This window comes from Coturnix japonica, chromosome 21 (genome assembly GCF_001577835.2).
Source record: "Coturnix japonica isolate 7356 chromosome 21, Coturnix japonica 2.1, whole genome shotgun sequence".
In the NCBI taxonomy this organism is placed as follows: domain Eukaryota; kingdom Metazoa; phylum Chordata; class Aves; order Galliformes; family Phasianidae; genus Coturnix; species Coturnix japonica.
Genome location: NC_029536.1, coordinates 3,727,017 through 3,740,058, shown reverse-complemented (window position 1 = coordinate 3,740,058; position 13,042 = coordinate 3,727,017). Strand labels below are relative to the sequence as shown.

At 56.7% G+C, this 13,042-nt stretch overlaps 2 protein-coding genes across 6 annotated transcripts; one reads left to right on the top strand and one right to left on the bottom strand.

Moving 5' to 3' along the window:
* The first annotated feature begins 797 nt into the window (after window positions 1–797).
* On the top strand, window positions 798–7,097 carry EPHA2 (EPH receptor A2). Of its 3 annotated transcripts, none has more exons than XM_015882272.2 (17): window positions 798–860; window positions 1,209–1,276; window positions 1,788–2,448; window positions 2,879–3,034; window positions 3,119–3,451; window positions 3,555–3,679; window positions 3,762–3,921; window positions 4,005–4,101; window positions 4,188–4,243; window positions 4,326–4,451; window positions 4,527–4,709; window positions 4,833–4,894; window positions 5,042–5,251; window positions 5,343–5,492; window positions 5,635–5,828; window positions 5,915–6,070; window positions 6,299–7,097. In XM_015882272.2, the coding sequence occupies exons 1-17, from the start codon at window positions 818–820 to the stop codon at window positions 6,402–6,404; spliced, it is 2,886 nt and encodes a 961-aa protein (XP_015737758.1). In that variant the 5' UTR covers window positions 798–817; the 3' UTR covers window positions 6,405–7,097. The 3 variants fall into 3 exon arrangements, with proteins under 3 accessions (XP_015737758.1, XP_032304670.1, XP_015737757.1); XM_032448779.1 differs by having other exon boundaries at window positions 800–860; window positions 4,002–4,101; window positions 5,915–6,080; window positions 6,299–6,415; XM_015882271.2 differs by having other exon boundaries at window positions 801–860; window positions 4,002–4,101.
* A 234-nt stretch (window positions 7,098–7,331) lies between these two features.
* Window positions 7,332–12,567, bottom strand: CLCNKA (chloride voltage-gated channel Ka). 3 transcript variants are annotated; one of them, XM_015882278.2, is made up of 19 exons: window positions 12,450–12,567; window positions 12,228–12,356; window positions 11,995–12,123; window positions 11,550–11,689; window positions 11,390–11,467; window positions 11,225–11,303; window positions 11,027–11,152; window positions 10,851–10,935; window positions 10,554–10,655; window positions 10,346–10,430; window positions 10,100–10,273; window positions 9,861–9,930; window positions 9,349–9,459; window positions 9,056–9,269; window positions 8,846–8,979; window positions 8,654–8,754; window positions 8,491–8,574; window positions 8,327–8,413; window positions 7,332–8,241 (listed from the first exon to the last, which is right to left on the bottom strand). In XM_015882278.2, exons 1-19 carry the CDS (start codon window positions 12,541–12,543, stop codon window positions 8,203–8,205), a joined length of 2,061 nt encoding a protein of 686 aa, XP_015737764.1. In that variant the 5' UTR covers window positions 12,544–12,567; the 3' UTR covers window positions 7,332–8,202. The 3 variants fall into 3 exon arrangements, with proteins under 3 accessions (XP_015737764.1, XP_015737766.1, XP_015737767.1); XM_015882280.2 differs by lacking the exon at window positions 9,349–9,459; XM_015882281.2 differs by lacking the exon at window positions 11,027–11,152.
* Window positions 12,568–13,042: the final 475 nt, after the last annotated feature.

Below are 13,042 nucleotides of genomic sequence, written 5' to 3'. Positions count from 1 at the left end.
GGGGTTGGGGGTGCCCTGAGGAACATCCTTATGGGCTCAATAATTTGGGGTGAAAAAGGTGAGAATATGGCAAAGCTGGGGTGTGAAGTGCCGGGTGTGGGTTTTGCAAGGGGAAAGGAAGGGGGTGGGGTGGATTTATTGCCCCCACCTCGCAAATGAATAGGATTTGAGTGGGGAGGAGGGGACTGAAGCCACGGTTGGGGTGTAGGAATAGGGATGGAAGTGAGATGGGGTTGGGGACACAGGGGGTTGGGGCAATGATGGGGTGATGGTGAGGATAGGGAAGGAGGGCGAGGGGTAAGGGCAGGGAATGGGGATGGCTGTGGTTGTGGCCGTGCAGGTGGGGTGGGGGCAGTGGAGGGGGATGAGACCCCAAAGGGCTCTTTGCCAACCCAGCCCTGCCAACTTTCCCCTCCTGGGGGAATTCCAGCAGCAGGAGAGCAGTGCTGTGCCCTCCTTCTCCCCACATGTGGCCCTATGGGGTCGAATGTGTCACGAGTTTGAGGTTCTCAGTGCTTACCCCACTGTGGGGGTCACGTCCCCAAACTCCAGCCCCGGGGCATTGGGTTGAGGCTGGTCCCAGCGGGCGCAAAGCCGGGCGCATTCCTGGGGGCTGATTCATGGGCGCTTCCGCCCCGGCCGTGGCCTCCTCTTCCTCCTCCTCTTCCTCCCCCGGTGCTGGATCCGGCCACCGCCCTCAGCTTGCTGGGACATGTCCTCTCCTGATGGCCCTAAGGGACCTGGGGGGACACAGGGTGGTGATGTGAAGCAGGGGGGTCCTGGGGGCTTTGGGGTCCTGTGGATATACAGGGGTCCCATGGAGCATTGGGGGTCCCAGAGGTATCCGAGGGTATTAAAAGGTGCTGGTGTGTTGGGGGCTTCCATGGGTTACGGGTGCGTCTGTGGGACCTGGGGACATCTGTGGGTCCCAGGAATGTTATATGTCTGGGTCTTGGGGTCCTCTGTGGATGCAGGTGGCATCTGGGTGTTATGGGGATCCAGCATGGATCCTGCTGGACATCTGTTGGTCCTGGAGATGTCCATGGGCTCTGAGGGTATCTGTGGGTTCCAGGGGGGCTTGGAGGTATCTGTGCTTTCAAGAGGCATCTGACTGCATTGGTGGCCCTGCAGGTCTGTGGGTCCTGGTTGGCATCTTCCTGGCTTTGTGCTCATCCCACTCATGGTCCTTTTCTTTTCTCTTTCTGCAGTTGTCCTGCTGGATTTCGCCAAGGCTCAAGGGGAGCTGGGCTGGCTTACCCAGCCCTACGGCAAAGGGGTGAGCATCCAGCAAACTCCTCCTCAAACCAACACTGCAGAATGGATGGGATGGGGATGGAATGGGGATGGGATGGGATGGTGGTATCCATCGGGGTGGGGAAATGGATGTAATTGTGAGTGGGGATATCCATAGGGATAGGGATGGATCAACCATGGGGAAAGAGACCTTCGTGGGGATGGGGATAGCGGTGTGGATGGGGACAGATCATCCATGGGGATGGATATGGAACCATCCATGGGGATAGGAATGGTAGTGTGTATGGGGACACGTTATCCACAGGGATGGATATAGGATCATCCATGGGGATGCAGATGGGTTCATCCTTGGGGATGGGGATGGGGGGGTATCCATTGGGATGGGGAGACTTCCATGAGATGGGGGGCATCCATATGGATGGGATGGAATGGGGAGCATCCAGGGGGACATATTGTCTATGGGGACGGAGACGTCCACTGGAATGGAGCTGGGGAGCAGCAGCAGCACAGACCCATTTCTCCCCATGGTGCAGTGGGACCTGCAGCAGCACGTGCTGAACGACTCCGGGATCTACATCTACGCAGTGTGCAGCGTGCTGCAGGGCGAGCAGGAGAACTGGCTGCGCACCAACTGGATCTACCGCAGCGACGCTCAGCGCATCTTCATCGAGCTCAAGTTCACCGTCCGCGACTGCAACAGCTTCCCTGGGGGCGGCGGGTCCTGCAAGGAGACCTTCAACCTCTTCTATGCTGAATCTGATGTTGATTATGGCACCAATTTCCAGAAGCGACAGTTCAAGAAGATCGACACCATCGCTCCGGATGAGATCACGGTGCAGGAAGACTTTGAGACAAGGAACGTCAAACTCAACGTGGAGGTTCGCTCGGTGGGACCCCTGCGTAGGAAAGGGTTCTACCTGGCTTTTCAGGACCTGGGAGCCTGTGTGTCCCTGCTGTCTGTGCGGGTGTACTACAAGACGTGCCCTGCTGTGCTGCGGGGCCTGGCCATGTTCCCTGAGACGGTGGCGGGCGCTGACTCCCAGCAGCTGGCGAAGGTGCAGGGTGCCTGTGTGGAGCATGCAGTGGCTGACAGGGCACCGATGCTGCACTGCAACATGGATGGAGAGTGGTTGGTGCCCATCGAGCAGTGCCTGTGCCAGGCTGGCTATGAGGCAGTGGGAGAGCAATGTCAAGGTATGGATGGGGGGCGTCAGTGGGATGCTGGGCACTGGAGGGTGGTGTAGGGGTGGGGATGCCCTGTCTTGGGGTGTGCTTTGAGAGCTATCCCTGCCCCTTGGGGGCACCCCTGGGGTGTCGTTAGCACTCTTGGGGGTGCTCAGACATCCTCAATGCAATTGGGCATTCTTGGGTATCTCCACTGCCCCTGGGGGAAGCCTTGGAGCGGCCTTGCATAGCTGAAATAACATCAGGTGCAGAGGAGTGGGCTGGCAGGGTTCCCCAAGGCAGAGGGGTGGGTTGACGGGAGGAGCATCCTCCATTCATGGTGGGTAATAACGAGCTGCCCAATGAGGTGAAATGCTCTGAATCCCTGGAAGCTGATGACGATGCTCAGGTTGAAGGCAGGGGACCCAAGTGCTGACCTTCATATTGTTCCCTACTCCAGCTTGTCCTCCCGGCACCTTCAAGGCTGAGGTGTCCCTGAGTGGCTGCCAGCCCTGCCCTGCTCACACGCTGCCATCCTCGGCCGCTGCTGATGCATGTCCCTGCCAGGATGGGTACTTCCGTGCCCCCACTGACCCAGCTGCCATGCCCTGCACCCGTAAGTGGCATTTTGGGAACATGGCATGGGGCTTGAGGGGTCCTATCCATGCCCTGACCTTAACACCATGCTTTATGTCCTCAGGTCCTCCTTCAGCCCCTCGCAGTGTCACAGCTGTTGGGCTGGGGGCCACCGTGCAGCTGCGTTGGTCCCCTCCCAGTGACAAGGGTGGCCGGCAGGATGTCACCTACAGCATCACCTGTGAGCAGTGCTTACCTGAGAGCGGAGAGTGCCAGCCCTGCGATGGGGGAATCCGCTACTCGCAGCCCCCCCAGGGGCTGGTGGGGACAGGGGTGACAGTCACCGACCTGGAGCCCCAGGTCAATTACACCTTCACTGTCGAAGCTCGAAATGGTGTCTCAGCCTTCAGCCCGCTCCGCAGCATGTCCAGCACCAGCATCAGCGTCAACCACACAGGTAAGGGTCACCTGTACCTCTGTGCCCACCACGGGGTGTCACTGTGGCCACCTTCACACAGCCAAAGAGCTGCCAGCACCTCTGACACTGATCTCCATCGCAGAGCCGCCTCAGGTGACATCAGTGAGCCTGAATGGACAAACAGCCACCAGCTTGGTCCTCTCCTGGACGGTACCACCACGGCAGCAGAGCTGGGTCTGGAAATACGAAGTCACCTACAGCAAGAAGGTGCCACCAGCAGCATCCCACCTGCATCCCACCTCATGTCCTCTGCATAGTCACCCGCTCACCCTCTTCCCTGCTTCCTCAGACAGATGAGAACAGCTACTCAGTGCTGCGCTGCGAGGGCACCTCTGTCACCATCCCCAAGCTGTCCCCTGGCACTGCCTACGTGGTGCGGGTCCAGGCGCTCACCAAGGATGGCCACGGCGCCTTCAGCCTTGAGCATGAGTTTGAGACATTACCTGAGGGTGAGGAACAGGATTCTGGGGATTTGGGGTTGGTTTTTTTGGGTTCTATGGGGTGTATGTGACTCCAAATGTTCCTACAGAAGCTGAGTCCATGGCATCCACTGCTGTCATTGGTGGCTCCGTCGCTGGTGTCATCTTTGTTGTCTTTGTCCTTGCTGTCCTTCTCTATGTCCTCCGGAGGTATGAAGATTAAAAAAAACCACCCCAAATCTAGTTTTTTGCCACCCCAGGGGTGAGTTTTGGGGCTAAACGCTGCTTTTCCACAGGAGGAGGAACTCGCCATCACGCCAGTCCCCCGAGGACGTCTACTTCTCCAAGTCTGGTGAGTGGTGGGGAGGTGGGCTCAGGGCATGAGGGTGATAAAAGAGGACGCTTTGGGGGTGACACAACTGCCAACCCCACAGACCAGCTGAAGCCACTTAAGACCTACGTTGACCCACACACCTATGAAGACCCCAACCAAGCCATGCTCAAGTTCACCACTGAGATCTCACCATCCTCCATCACCCGACAGAAAGTCATTGGTGCTGGTAGGTCCTCACGTTGTCATCTGTCCCCAAACTGAGCAGGGAACACGTTTTGAACTTCTCTGTTCTCCTGAGCAGGAGAGTTTGGGGAGGTCTACAAGGGCACCCTGAAGCAGGGCAAGAAGGAGGTGCCAGTGGCCATCAAGACACTCAAGGTGGGCTACACAGAGAAGCAGCGTGTGGACTTCCTGAGCGAGGCCAGCATCATGGGGCAGTTCTGCCACCCCAACATCATCCGCCTTGAGGGGGTCGTCTCCAAGCGTGAGTGCCCTAAAACCACAGTTATCTTCCCCAAAAGCTTGCTGGACACCCAAAAGCACCATTTTCTGGGGCACAGAGTTGGTCTTTAGGATTTTTCAATATGTTTTGGGTCTTTTTCTGCAGACAAACCCTTCATGATCGTCATAGAGTACATGGAAAACGGCGCATTGGACAAATTCCTGCGGGTAGGTGATGCGTGATGGAATCCCATTGCCATGGGGAGGGATTAGCAGGATTTCAGCCCCAAAATCCCCATGGAGACAATACCCAGCTCCATCCACATCCCTGTAGTGACAAGATGTGGGATTTGGGGTTATTTTCTCTGCTTTCAGGAGAAAGATGGGCAGTTCTGCGTCATCCAGCTGGTGGGGATGCTGCGGGGCATTGCAGCGGGCATGAAGTACTTGGCCAACATGAACTACGTGCACCGGGATCTGGCTGCACGCAACATCCTGGTCAACAGCAACTTGGTCTGCAAAGTGTCTGACTTTGGCATGTCCCGTGTCCTGGAAGATGACCCCGAAGCCGCCTATACCACCAGCGTAAGTGCTACCAAAGGGGATTTGGGTGCAATTTTACTTTCCTTTTCCCTGTCACTGGGGAACTGCATTGGGATGGCATTGTCCCCAATAGGGTGGGAAGATCCCGATCCGCTGGACAGCACCCGAAGCCATCTCATACCGCAAGTTCACCTCTGCCAGTGATGTCTGGAGCTACGGCATCGTCATGTGGGAGGTGATGTCCTACGGCGAGCGCCCGTACTGGGAGCTCTCCAACCACGAGGTGAGTATCTGCCCCCCTCTGACACCCCATTGTGGGGGGCTGAGTGCTTTACATGGCACAACTGCTTTCTACGGCGCTGACTTTGCTATTTTGAGGTCTTCGTTTGACACGTGTCTTTATTCTTTCTGGGGTGCTTTTGCAGGTCATGAAAGCCATCAATGAAGGCTTCCGCCTGCCCGCCCCGCTGGACTGCCCCTCTGCTGTGTACCAGCTGATGATGCAGTGCTGGCAGCAGGAACGTGCCCGGCGCCCTAAGTTTGCTGATATTGTCAGCATCCTCGACAAGCTGGTCCGTGCCCCTGACTCCCTCAAGGCTCTGGCAGATTTCGACCCCCGGTGAGCTGCAGGAAGAGGGCAAAGAGTGGTTTTATTTTCCTTCTGTGCATTCCTTTTTGCTGATGTAATTTCCTTTGGCTTTGCAGAGTCTCCATCCGCCTGCCCAGCACCAGTGGCTCTGACGGCGTTCCCTTCCGCTCGGTGCCTGAGTGGCTCGAGTCCATCAAGATGCACCAATACGCCGAGCACTTCGCTGCTGCTGGATACAGCACCATTGAGAAAGTGCTGCAGATGACAAGCGAGTGAGTGGTGGTGGGTTTAGAGACAGCGATGCATTGGGTTGAATTAGTGCTCTCCATCCCTATAGATCCCATTGGGGCTGGATCCCATCCCCTGTGGAGCTCAGGGTGGGATATGCCCGCAATGCTGCTCAGAATTGAACCACCTCCATCCCAGCCCCTTTTGCTGCAGTTCTCACTCCCCAAACTTCCACCTACAGTTAAACACCCCCTCTGTGTTTTCCCCTACAGCGATCTCAAGAAGATCGGGGTGCGCCTGCCTGGCCACAAGAAACGCATTGCCTACAGCCTGCTGGGGCTGCAGGAGCAGCTCTGCCCCGCCGGCGTCCCCATCTGACTCCACACGGGCAAATGAAGACCCCCCTCAGCATCCCCCCACCCCGACCTTCTGCTTTATTTATTGTTCTTATTATTTTTAAGGTTGTTATTATTATTATTAATATTATTCCCCACAGGGGATTTCACCACCTCACCATCACTGTCCTAAGGTGGAAATTTCCCCCCACCCCCCACCCCCATAAAACAAATGACAATTTCAAGTTAGGGGAGGCTGTTTTGGGGTGAAATTCACCTTTTTTTATCTGCATTTCAAGGAAAAAAAACCCCAAAGGGCCAAACCACGCAGCGTTGGCCCCCAGATTCCTCCATTCCTGCCCTTTTTTGCCCCCCTCCTGTTTTCCTCTCCCATTGCTGGTTTGGTTTCTCTCCTCACTGCTGATAAGCAGCGTTACCTCCTCACTTCTTTTATTGGTGTTGTTGTTGTTTCTAATTTATTATGTGTATATATATATATTGTATATTTATTGAGAGAAATCCAAAAGGTCTCAGATTTCGGAGAGGTAAAAGGAGAGAAGGGAGATGAAAAAGGAAAATGGGTTTGGGGCAGGTTTGGGGTCTGACCCCCCCCATATGTGGGTTTGGGGGCAGCTTTGGGGTTTTTCTCCCCCTTTTTTTAATGGATTTTATGAGGTTTTTGTGATTTTCACGACAGTGAGTTGGATTTGAATAAAACTTTTGTGCTCTTTTTCTACCCCAGCGTCCATCGATGCCGAGTCTGAGTGGGATTCCAGAGCCAGGATTGAAGGGGGGGAACCTCTATTTGTTTATTCTAAGGATGCTTTAAGGTTTTGCAGCATCTCTCAGGCATTTATACACATTCCCCCTTTCCCTCCCCCAAACCCACGAGGAATTTAGGGTTACTTTGCCAAACACCAGCAGCGGGGCTGGCTGCGTGGTGCCTGCAAATAACCGGGTGGGTAAAACACCGCAAAAAAAAAAAAACATTATCATTATTTCTTCTCTTTTTAACCTCAAACCCGCAGTGAGGGGGGGTGTGCGGTTGTGGAGCTGCTGTGGAACGCTCTCTTTGGTGCTTTTGGCCCTTTTTTCCCCCTTTTCTTTCTGGCTCTTGGCCCTGCAGCACATCACCACACCCCGTGCCCGGGTGCCGCCGTGCCTCGGTTTCCCCTCCCTGCATGGAGTTTCGGTGAAACTCCCAATCCCTGCAGGAGCTGGCAGGGCAATGCGTGGGGCAGGGGCTGCCCTGGGGCTGTTGCACATCCTGATCCCTATGGGGGCTGTGCTCCTGTTCCCCCTTTAAGTGCTGTGCTCCCATCACCCCACTGAACACTCTCTATAGGGTCAATGGGTGCTGTGGTCCCTGTATCTCAGCACCATTCCCAAGTGATGTGGATGGTGTGGACCCATCGCTGCAATCTCACCTCCCTACTCCATTAGAGCCATCGCTCTGTTCTCACCCATATTGAGGTGCCCTCCTCTCATGGGTGTTTCCTGGCCCCAGCCCCACAGCTCCATCCCCCGCACCCCCCCGGCGCTGCCATGCCCATCTCCAGCCCCATTTTTTGGGTGTTCCCGTGGCGCTGACCTCGTTTCACCCCTCCTGAGGCTGAGCTCAGGCATGCCCAGGATTAATTGCACCGCCTTCATTAGCATCAGCTGCACCCTCCGCACCCTGAAATGCTACACCTTGAAATGCTACACCCTGCTTTGCAGAGCGACCCCGAGACGGAGGATGCGGTGACAATAGGGTTGGATGCTCCGCACCTCAAACAGCTCCTGAAATTAACCATAGGACCCCAAAAGACATTTAATTAACACAGCTGCAGGATGGGTGGTCACGCGTCCTTGGCCAGCTCCTCTATGGCTCTCCGCAGCTGTAAGGGGAAGGAGGAGATGGGATGGGTGCTCGTGTCCCCTCATGGGCCCCACCCCCTGTTCACCCCATGTCCCTGCTGGCACCTCGGTGCGTGTGACAGCCCCCACCAGCTCCCCATAGCAGGTGACGAAGATCCGCTGCAGCTTCAGCAGCTCGAAGAGGTGATGTGCCTGCAAAGAGCGGGGACACAGTCTGAGTTGCTCTGGTTTGGGGGGGGCCTGTTGTCAGCTGCACCCCCACCCCAAACCTGGTGCAGTGAGGTCCATGGTGACAGCTGCAGTACAATGGGCTCGATGGCACAGTCCTCCCCAAGTGTCCCCGTGGAGGCTGGCTGCGGTGGGATAGAGGTGATACAATATGTTTGGGTGGGAAAATGCCTCTTTTGGTTGCAGTGTGTGCCCCAGACTCACCTTTTCCTGCAGTGGCCCTGGCGGTGCCTGTGGGTGCTCGTGGCTCTGCAGGAAGGTGACCAGTTTGGCACGGCTGATGGTGCCCACCAGTGTGGGTGACCCTGTGGGGACAGGAGCCAGGTGAGGTGACCACGACGCCACTGGATGAGATGTCCCTATGGCCACCAGCCCCCTGCACACCTACAACCCTACCTTTGCTCTCCACCACTGGATATTCTTTATCGGTGGTGGCATTGAGGGCTGCCAGCACCTCCTCAAAGCCATCACCCTTGGCCACAGCCACCACCTGCTGCTCCATGAACTCCTTCACCACCACTCGATAGGAACTGGAGAACAGAGACAAAAAAAGCCCTGATTTTTGCTGGGGGATTCCTCCATGGCAGAAGCTGTGTGGATACTCACGCTATGTGCCGGCTGCGGATGCGGGGCAGGTAGGGCAGCTTCTTGACAATGATGGTGCCATCGTAGAAGGAGGGCTGGCACTTCTGGGTGATGGCGTTGGCCACCAGCACGGACAGAACCACGGGCAGCACATGGGCCATGTGGCCAGTGGCCTCACACACCAGCAGGGCGGTGGAGACGGAGTAGGTGACGGCACCCGAAAAGGCAGCAGCGCCTATGGCATGAGATGGTGACATTGGCACAAGGATTGGGGTGGTCCCACTGTCCCCACCCCAACAATGTCACCCACTTACCAGCCAGTGCATATCCACTGGGAATAATGGGGTACACCGTGCCCTCTGTGCGGATGCCATGGGGGAAGAACCAAGCCAACACCTCCCCATGCAACCGCCCTATGGCCGCTCCTGTGGGGTTGGGGAGGGGGAGAGAGAGAAGCCCAGGGATCCCCAAGGAACACCCCCAAAAAATGATGGAGCTGTGGCTTCCCCACACACTCCCACATCTGAGGGTTGGAAGCAACACCAAGACCCCCCTCAACGGGACCAGGTGCAGCTCCCAGTGCTGGATGCAATTCCCTTTTCACATCACACAGCAAAATGGGTTGGATACCCCCCTGTAGTCACCCCAAGATCATATGCACCTCAAGAGCCAGATGCATCCCTGTGCCCCCAGTGTATCAGATGCCAACCCCCTAATTTCCTCCCCATCCCTAATGTGTTGGATGCACCCCATGCCCCCCCAGGACCCCGTGCAGCCCAGGGCTGGGTGCCTCCCAGAAGTGGGGCATGACCCCCCCCAAACTCACCATAGATGAAGACAGGCATGAAGTATCCAGCAGGCAACGGCAGGGTGGTGGCCAGGGTCAGCATCCAGAACTGATGGGCACACAGCACACATGGGAATGGGGGACAGCACATGGGAATGGGGACAGCACATGGGAATGGGGACAGCACATGGGAATGGGGGCAGCACATGGGAATGGGGGCAGCACATGGGAATGGGGGCAGCACATTGTGGTGTGGGGCTGGGGATACAACGAGGTACCTTCATCAGCAGGAAGAAGACCAAAGTACCGAAGATGGTGGCTGAGGGGTGGCACCATTCCTGCCACAGCCTCCGTGGGTCCCCCAGCTGGGTGGTGGGCATTGAAGAGTTTTGGGCCAGCTCAAACCAGGAGCGGTTGTCGAAGAGAGAGATGAGGTGTTCCTTCATGGACAGCTGAACAGACAGATAAATGGTGTTGGTGTGGGGCAGGTGGGGGCTGACAGGAAACCCCCCAGCCCTGCTCACCCTGGAGGCCATCAGCTGGCCTAATCCTGGAGGGAAGGTGATGGATGCCAGCAGCAGCACCACTAGTGCTGTGTACACGGGCTTGCTGTGGGAAGAGGGGCGGATGAGACAGATGGATGCACATGGGGGCAACACAGACACACAGGGGGACACAAAAACACAATGAGTGGGACACAAGGATGTATAGGGGTGGACACACGGGACTCACTCGGTGGCCAGCAGCCTCCCTGTCAGCCGGTTCTCTTTGACGGCCGCCAGCAGCCAGCGCTGGCAGAAGAGGTAGGCACAGGCAATGGCTCCACAGATGGCCCTGGGGAGGAGATGGCAGTGAGTGCAGGCAGAGATGGGCAGGGTGTGCACGAGGAAATGGGCAGGGGGCAGGCAGAGTTATGGGGCAGAATATGGGCAGGGAAGTGGGAAGGATATGGGCAGGACTCAGGCAGGGTACAGGCACTGTGAGGGCAAGGAATGGGCTGGAGCCTGCCCGCAATAGGTCTCTATTTACCCCAAAATCACAAAGAAGAACGTTTCTGGCAGGTCAAAAGGGAAATCAATCTTGAGGTCAGTCTTAAAAACAGCAGCAATGGTCTCTGGAGAGGAAGGAAGGGGCAAATGGATTTTGTATCTGGGGGGCAAAAGACCCAGCAGTGCTGCTCCCTGCCCTGTCTTGCCCTGCCTTACCTTGCTCACTGTTGAAGACAGCAAGGAGGCGAAACATGAAGGCACCACAAGTAGCTGCAAAGAAACCTCTCCAATAATCCCGCACAGCAAAGTGGGATGACATCACCTCGATGCTGAACAGCACCCCTGGAAAATGGAGGGGACTCACTCACATCTGGGGGTCCCTTCTCATGGCAAAGGGGCGGTGGGGTCACTCACCGCTGATGGGAGCCCCAAAAACAGAAGCCACACCAACAGCCTGAGCAGCCACCAGCATCTCGTTCTGCTTGAATTTGTCCTGTGGAGGGAGAACATGGTTTAAGCTGAATGCTTTGGATCTGGAGAGAAAACTGGTTGAAAACAACATGCCAGCATCGCCACCACCTCATACTCCCTTATCACCGAGGTCCGCATCTTCCCCAGGTAAGCTGCAGCCATGGAAGAGAGGTGGACAAAGGGACCCTGGGGATATAGGGAGGACACAGGGCTGAGTGGGCTCGGTGCTGAGCCTGGGCTGAAATCCCTGCTGGAATCCCCTGCTCACCAGTTTGCCGAGGAACACGGTGCTGCCAGCAGAAAGGGTGCAGGTCAGCCCCACCACTTTGGCCCCGAAATTCTTGATGGCCAAGTATTCCTCCAGCTCCACACCGCTCAGGATGGTCTTGAGCTCAGGGATGCCAGAGCCTCAATGGGAGAGAAGAGCTCTGAGTTAGGGGGGGGGATCCAAGATTGGAGGGGCCTCCAAGTACTGGGGGCTCCAAGTGTGAAGAGCTGCAGGTTTTAAAGGCTCCAAGCTTTGGGAGTTGCAAATGTTGTGGGTTCCATGTTTTGTAAATGCCACATTTGAGGTCCCCAAACCTTTGGGGGACTCCCATTGTTTGAGGGCTCCAAGATTTGTAGGCTCCCATTTTTGGGGTGGGGGGGGCTCCGAGTTTTAAAGATAACCTGCAATGGGGAGGGTTTGGGGAGGGCCAGGGGTCCCCGCTCACCTCCTGAATGGGGTGTGATGCTGTTGGCAAAGCCAGAGGAGAAGGCTGTCAGGGCCACGGGGTAGATGGTCCACGAGAGGTATTTGAGCACCAAATAATCACCAACTTCTTGGTACAGCCACCTGTGGGCTGGAGGAGAAGTGCTGGGAGGGGAGATGCCCCAACAGCCCCCCCGGCTTCCCCCAGTTTTCAGGGTCTCCCCCAAAAGAGGGGATGCTGCAGCCCCTCCTTACCCTCATAGAGCCTGAAGATGATGAGGTCCATCATGAAGCTGATGGTGGCCATGAGGACCCCCAGGACAAAGAGGAAATACCAGTCCTCTCCCACGCGGAAGAGCAGCCCCTTCACCACCTCCAGGCACCCTACAGAACCACAGTGGGGGCAACAGGCTGCTAAGACCCCAGGAGATCCCCAAACCAACTCAGTGTGCCCAAAACTAGGGGTAGGGGTCTCACCTCGCAGCCTCCTGCGGGCTTTGGGGCAGGGCCTCCAGCTGTGCTCCGACACCAAAACCTTCTCCTCTTCCTGCTGCAGGTTGGGGGGCTCCATCCTGGGAGCGTTTTGGGGGTCTGGGGCTGCTCGGCTCGATGCTGCCGGCTGTGCCAGCACCGTAGTGGAAATGAGTTTGCAAACAGGCTCATTAAAAACGACCTTGACAAGGTGGCCAGACCTGTGCGGGCTGGAGCCAGCCAGAGCAACAAGGGAAGGGTTTCAGCCTCTGAATACGCCCCGGAGTTGGGGGGGGGGGGAGCACATGTATCCCTATCCAAGGGGGCATTGAGGAGCAACGCAGTGCCCAGTGATGCTCTGAGCATCTCCACGCATGTGGACAGCCAAGGGTGACTCAGGCGCCTGCCGGAATTACTCAGCACAGAGGGGGGGCTGCTCACATTACACCCCCCTGCATTTTTTGGCAGGGCTGTCTGGCGGGTCAGCGCAGGGAATAAAGCCTTACATGGTCTGCTCTGTTAAGCCACTCGCCGAGCCTTCCTTTTCTACCCCAAAATGCGGCCTCGTCTGCCCTGGGGTGGGAGGGAAGCTCCAAGGG

Bases quoted from the DNA above. Each gene is read 5' to 3' on its own strand.
- EPHA2 (XM_015882271.2), top strand. From the start codon at position 818: ATGGAGCATTGGGGGTCCCAGAGGTATCCGAGGGTATTAAAAG. The intron at 3,922-4,001 runs GTGAGGAACAGG...ATGTTCCTACAG, and splicing joins GTTTGAGACATTACCTGAGG to AAGCTGAGTCCATGGCATCC. The intron at 4,102-4,187 runs GTATGAAGATTA...GCTTTTCCACAG, and splicing joins CTTCTCTATGTCCTCCGGAG to GAGGAGGAACTCGCCATCAC.
- CLCNKA (XM_015882278.2), bottom strand. From the start codon at position 12,543: ATGGAGCCCCCCAACCTGCAGCAGGAAGAGGAGAAGGTTTTGGTGTCG. The intron at 10,936-11,026 runs GTAAGGCAGGGC...CTTCCTCTCCAG, and splicing joins TGTCTTCAACAGTGAGCAAG to AGACCATTGCTGCTGTTTTT. The intron at 10,656-10,850 runs GTAAATAGAGAC...TCTCCTCCCCAG, and splicing joins TTCTTCTTTGTGATTTTGGG to GGCCATCTGTGGAGCCATTG.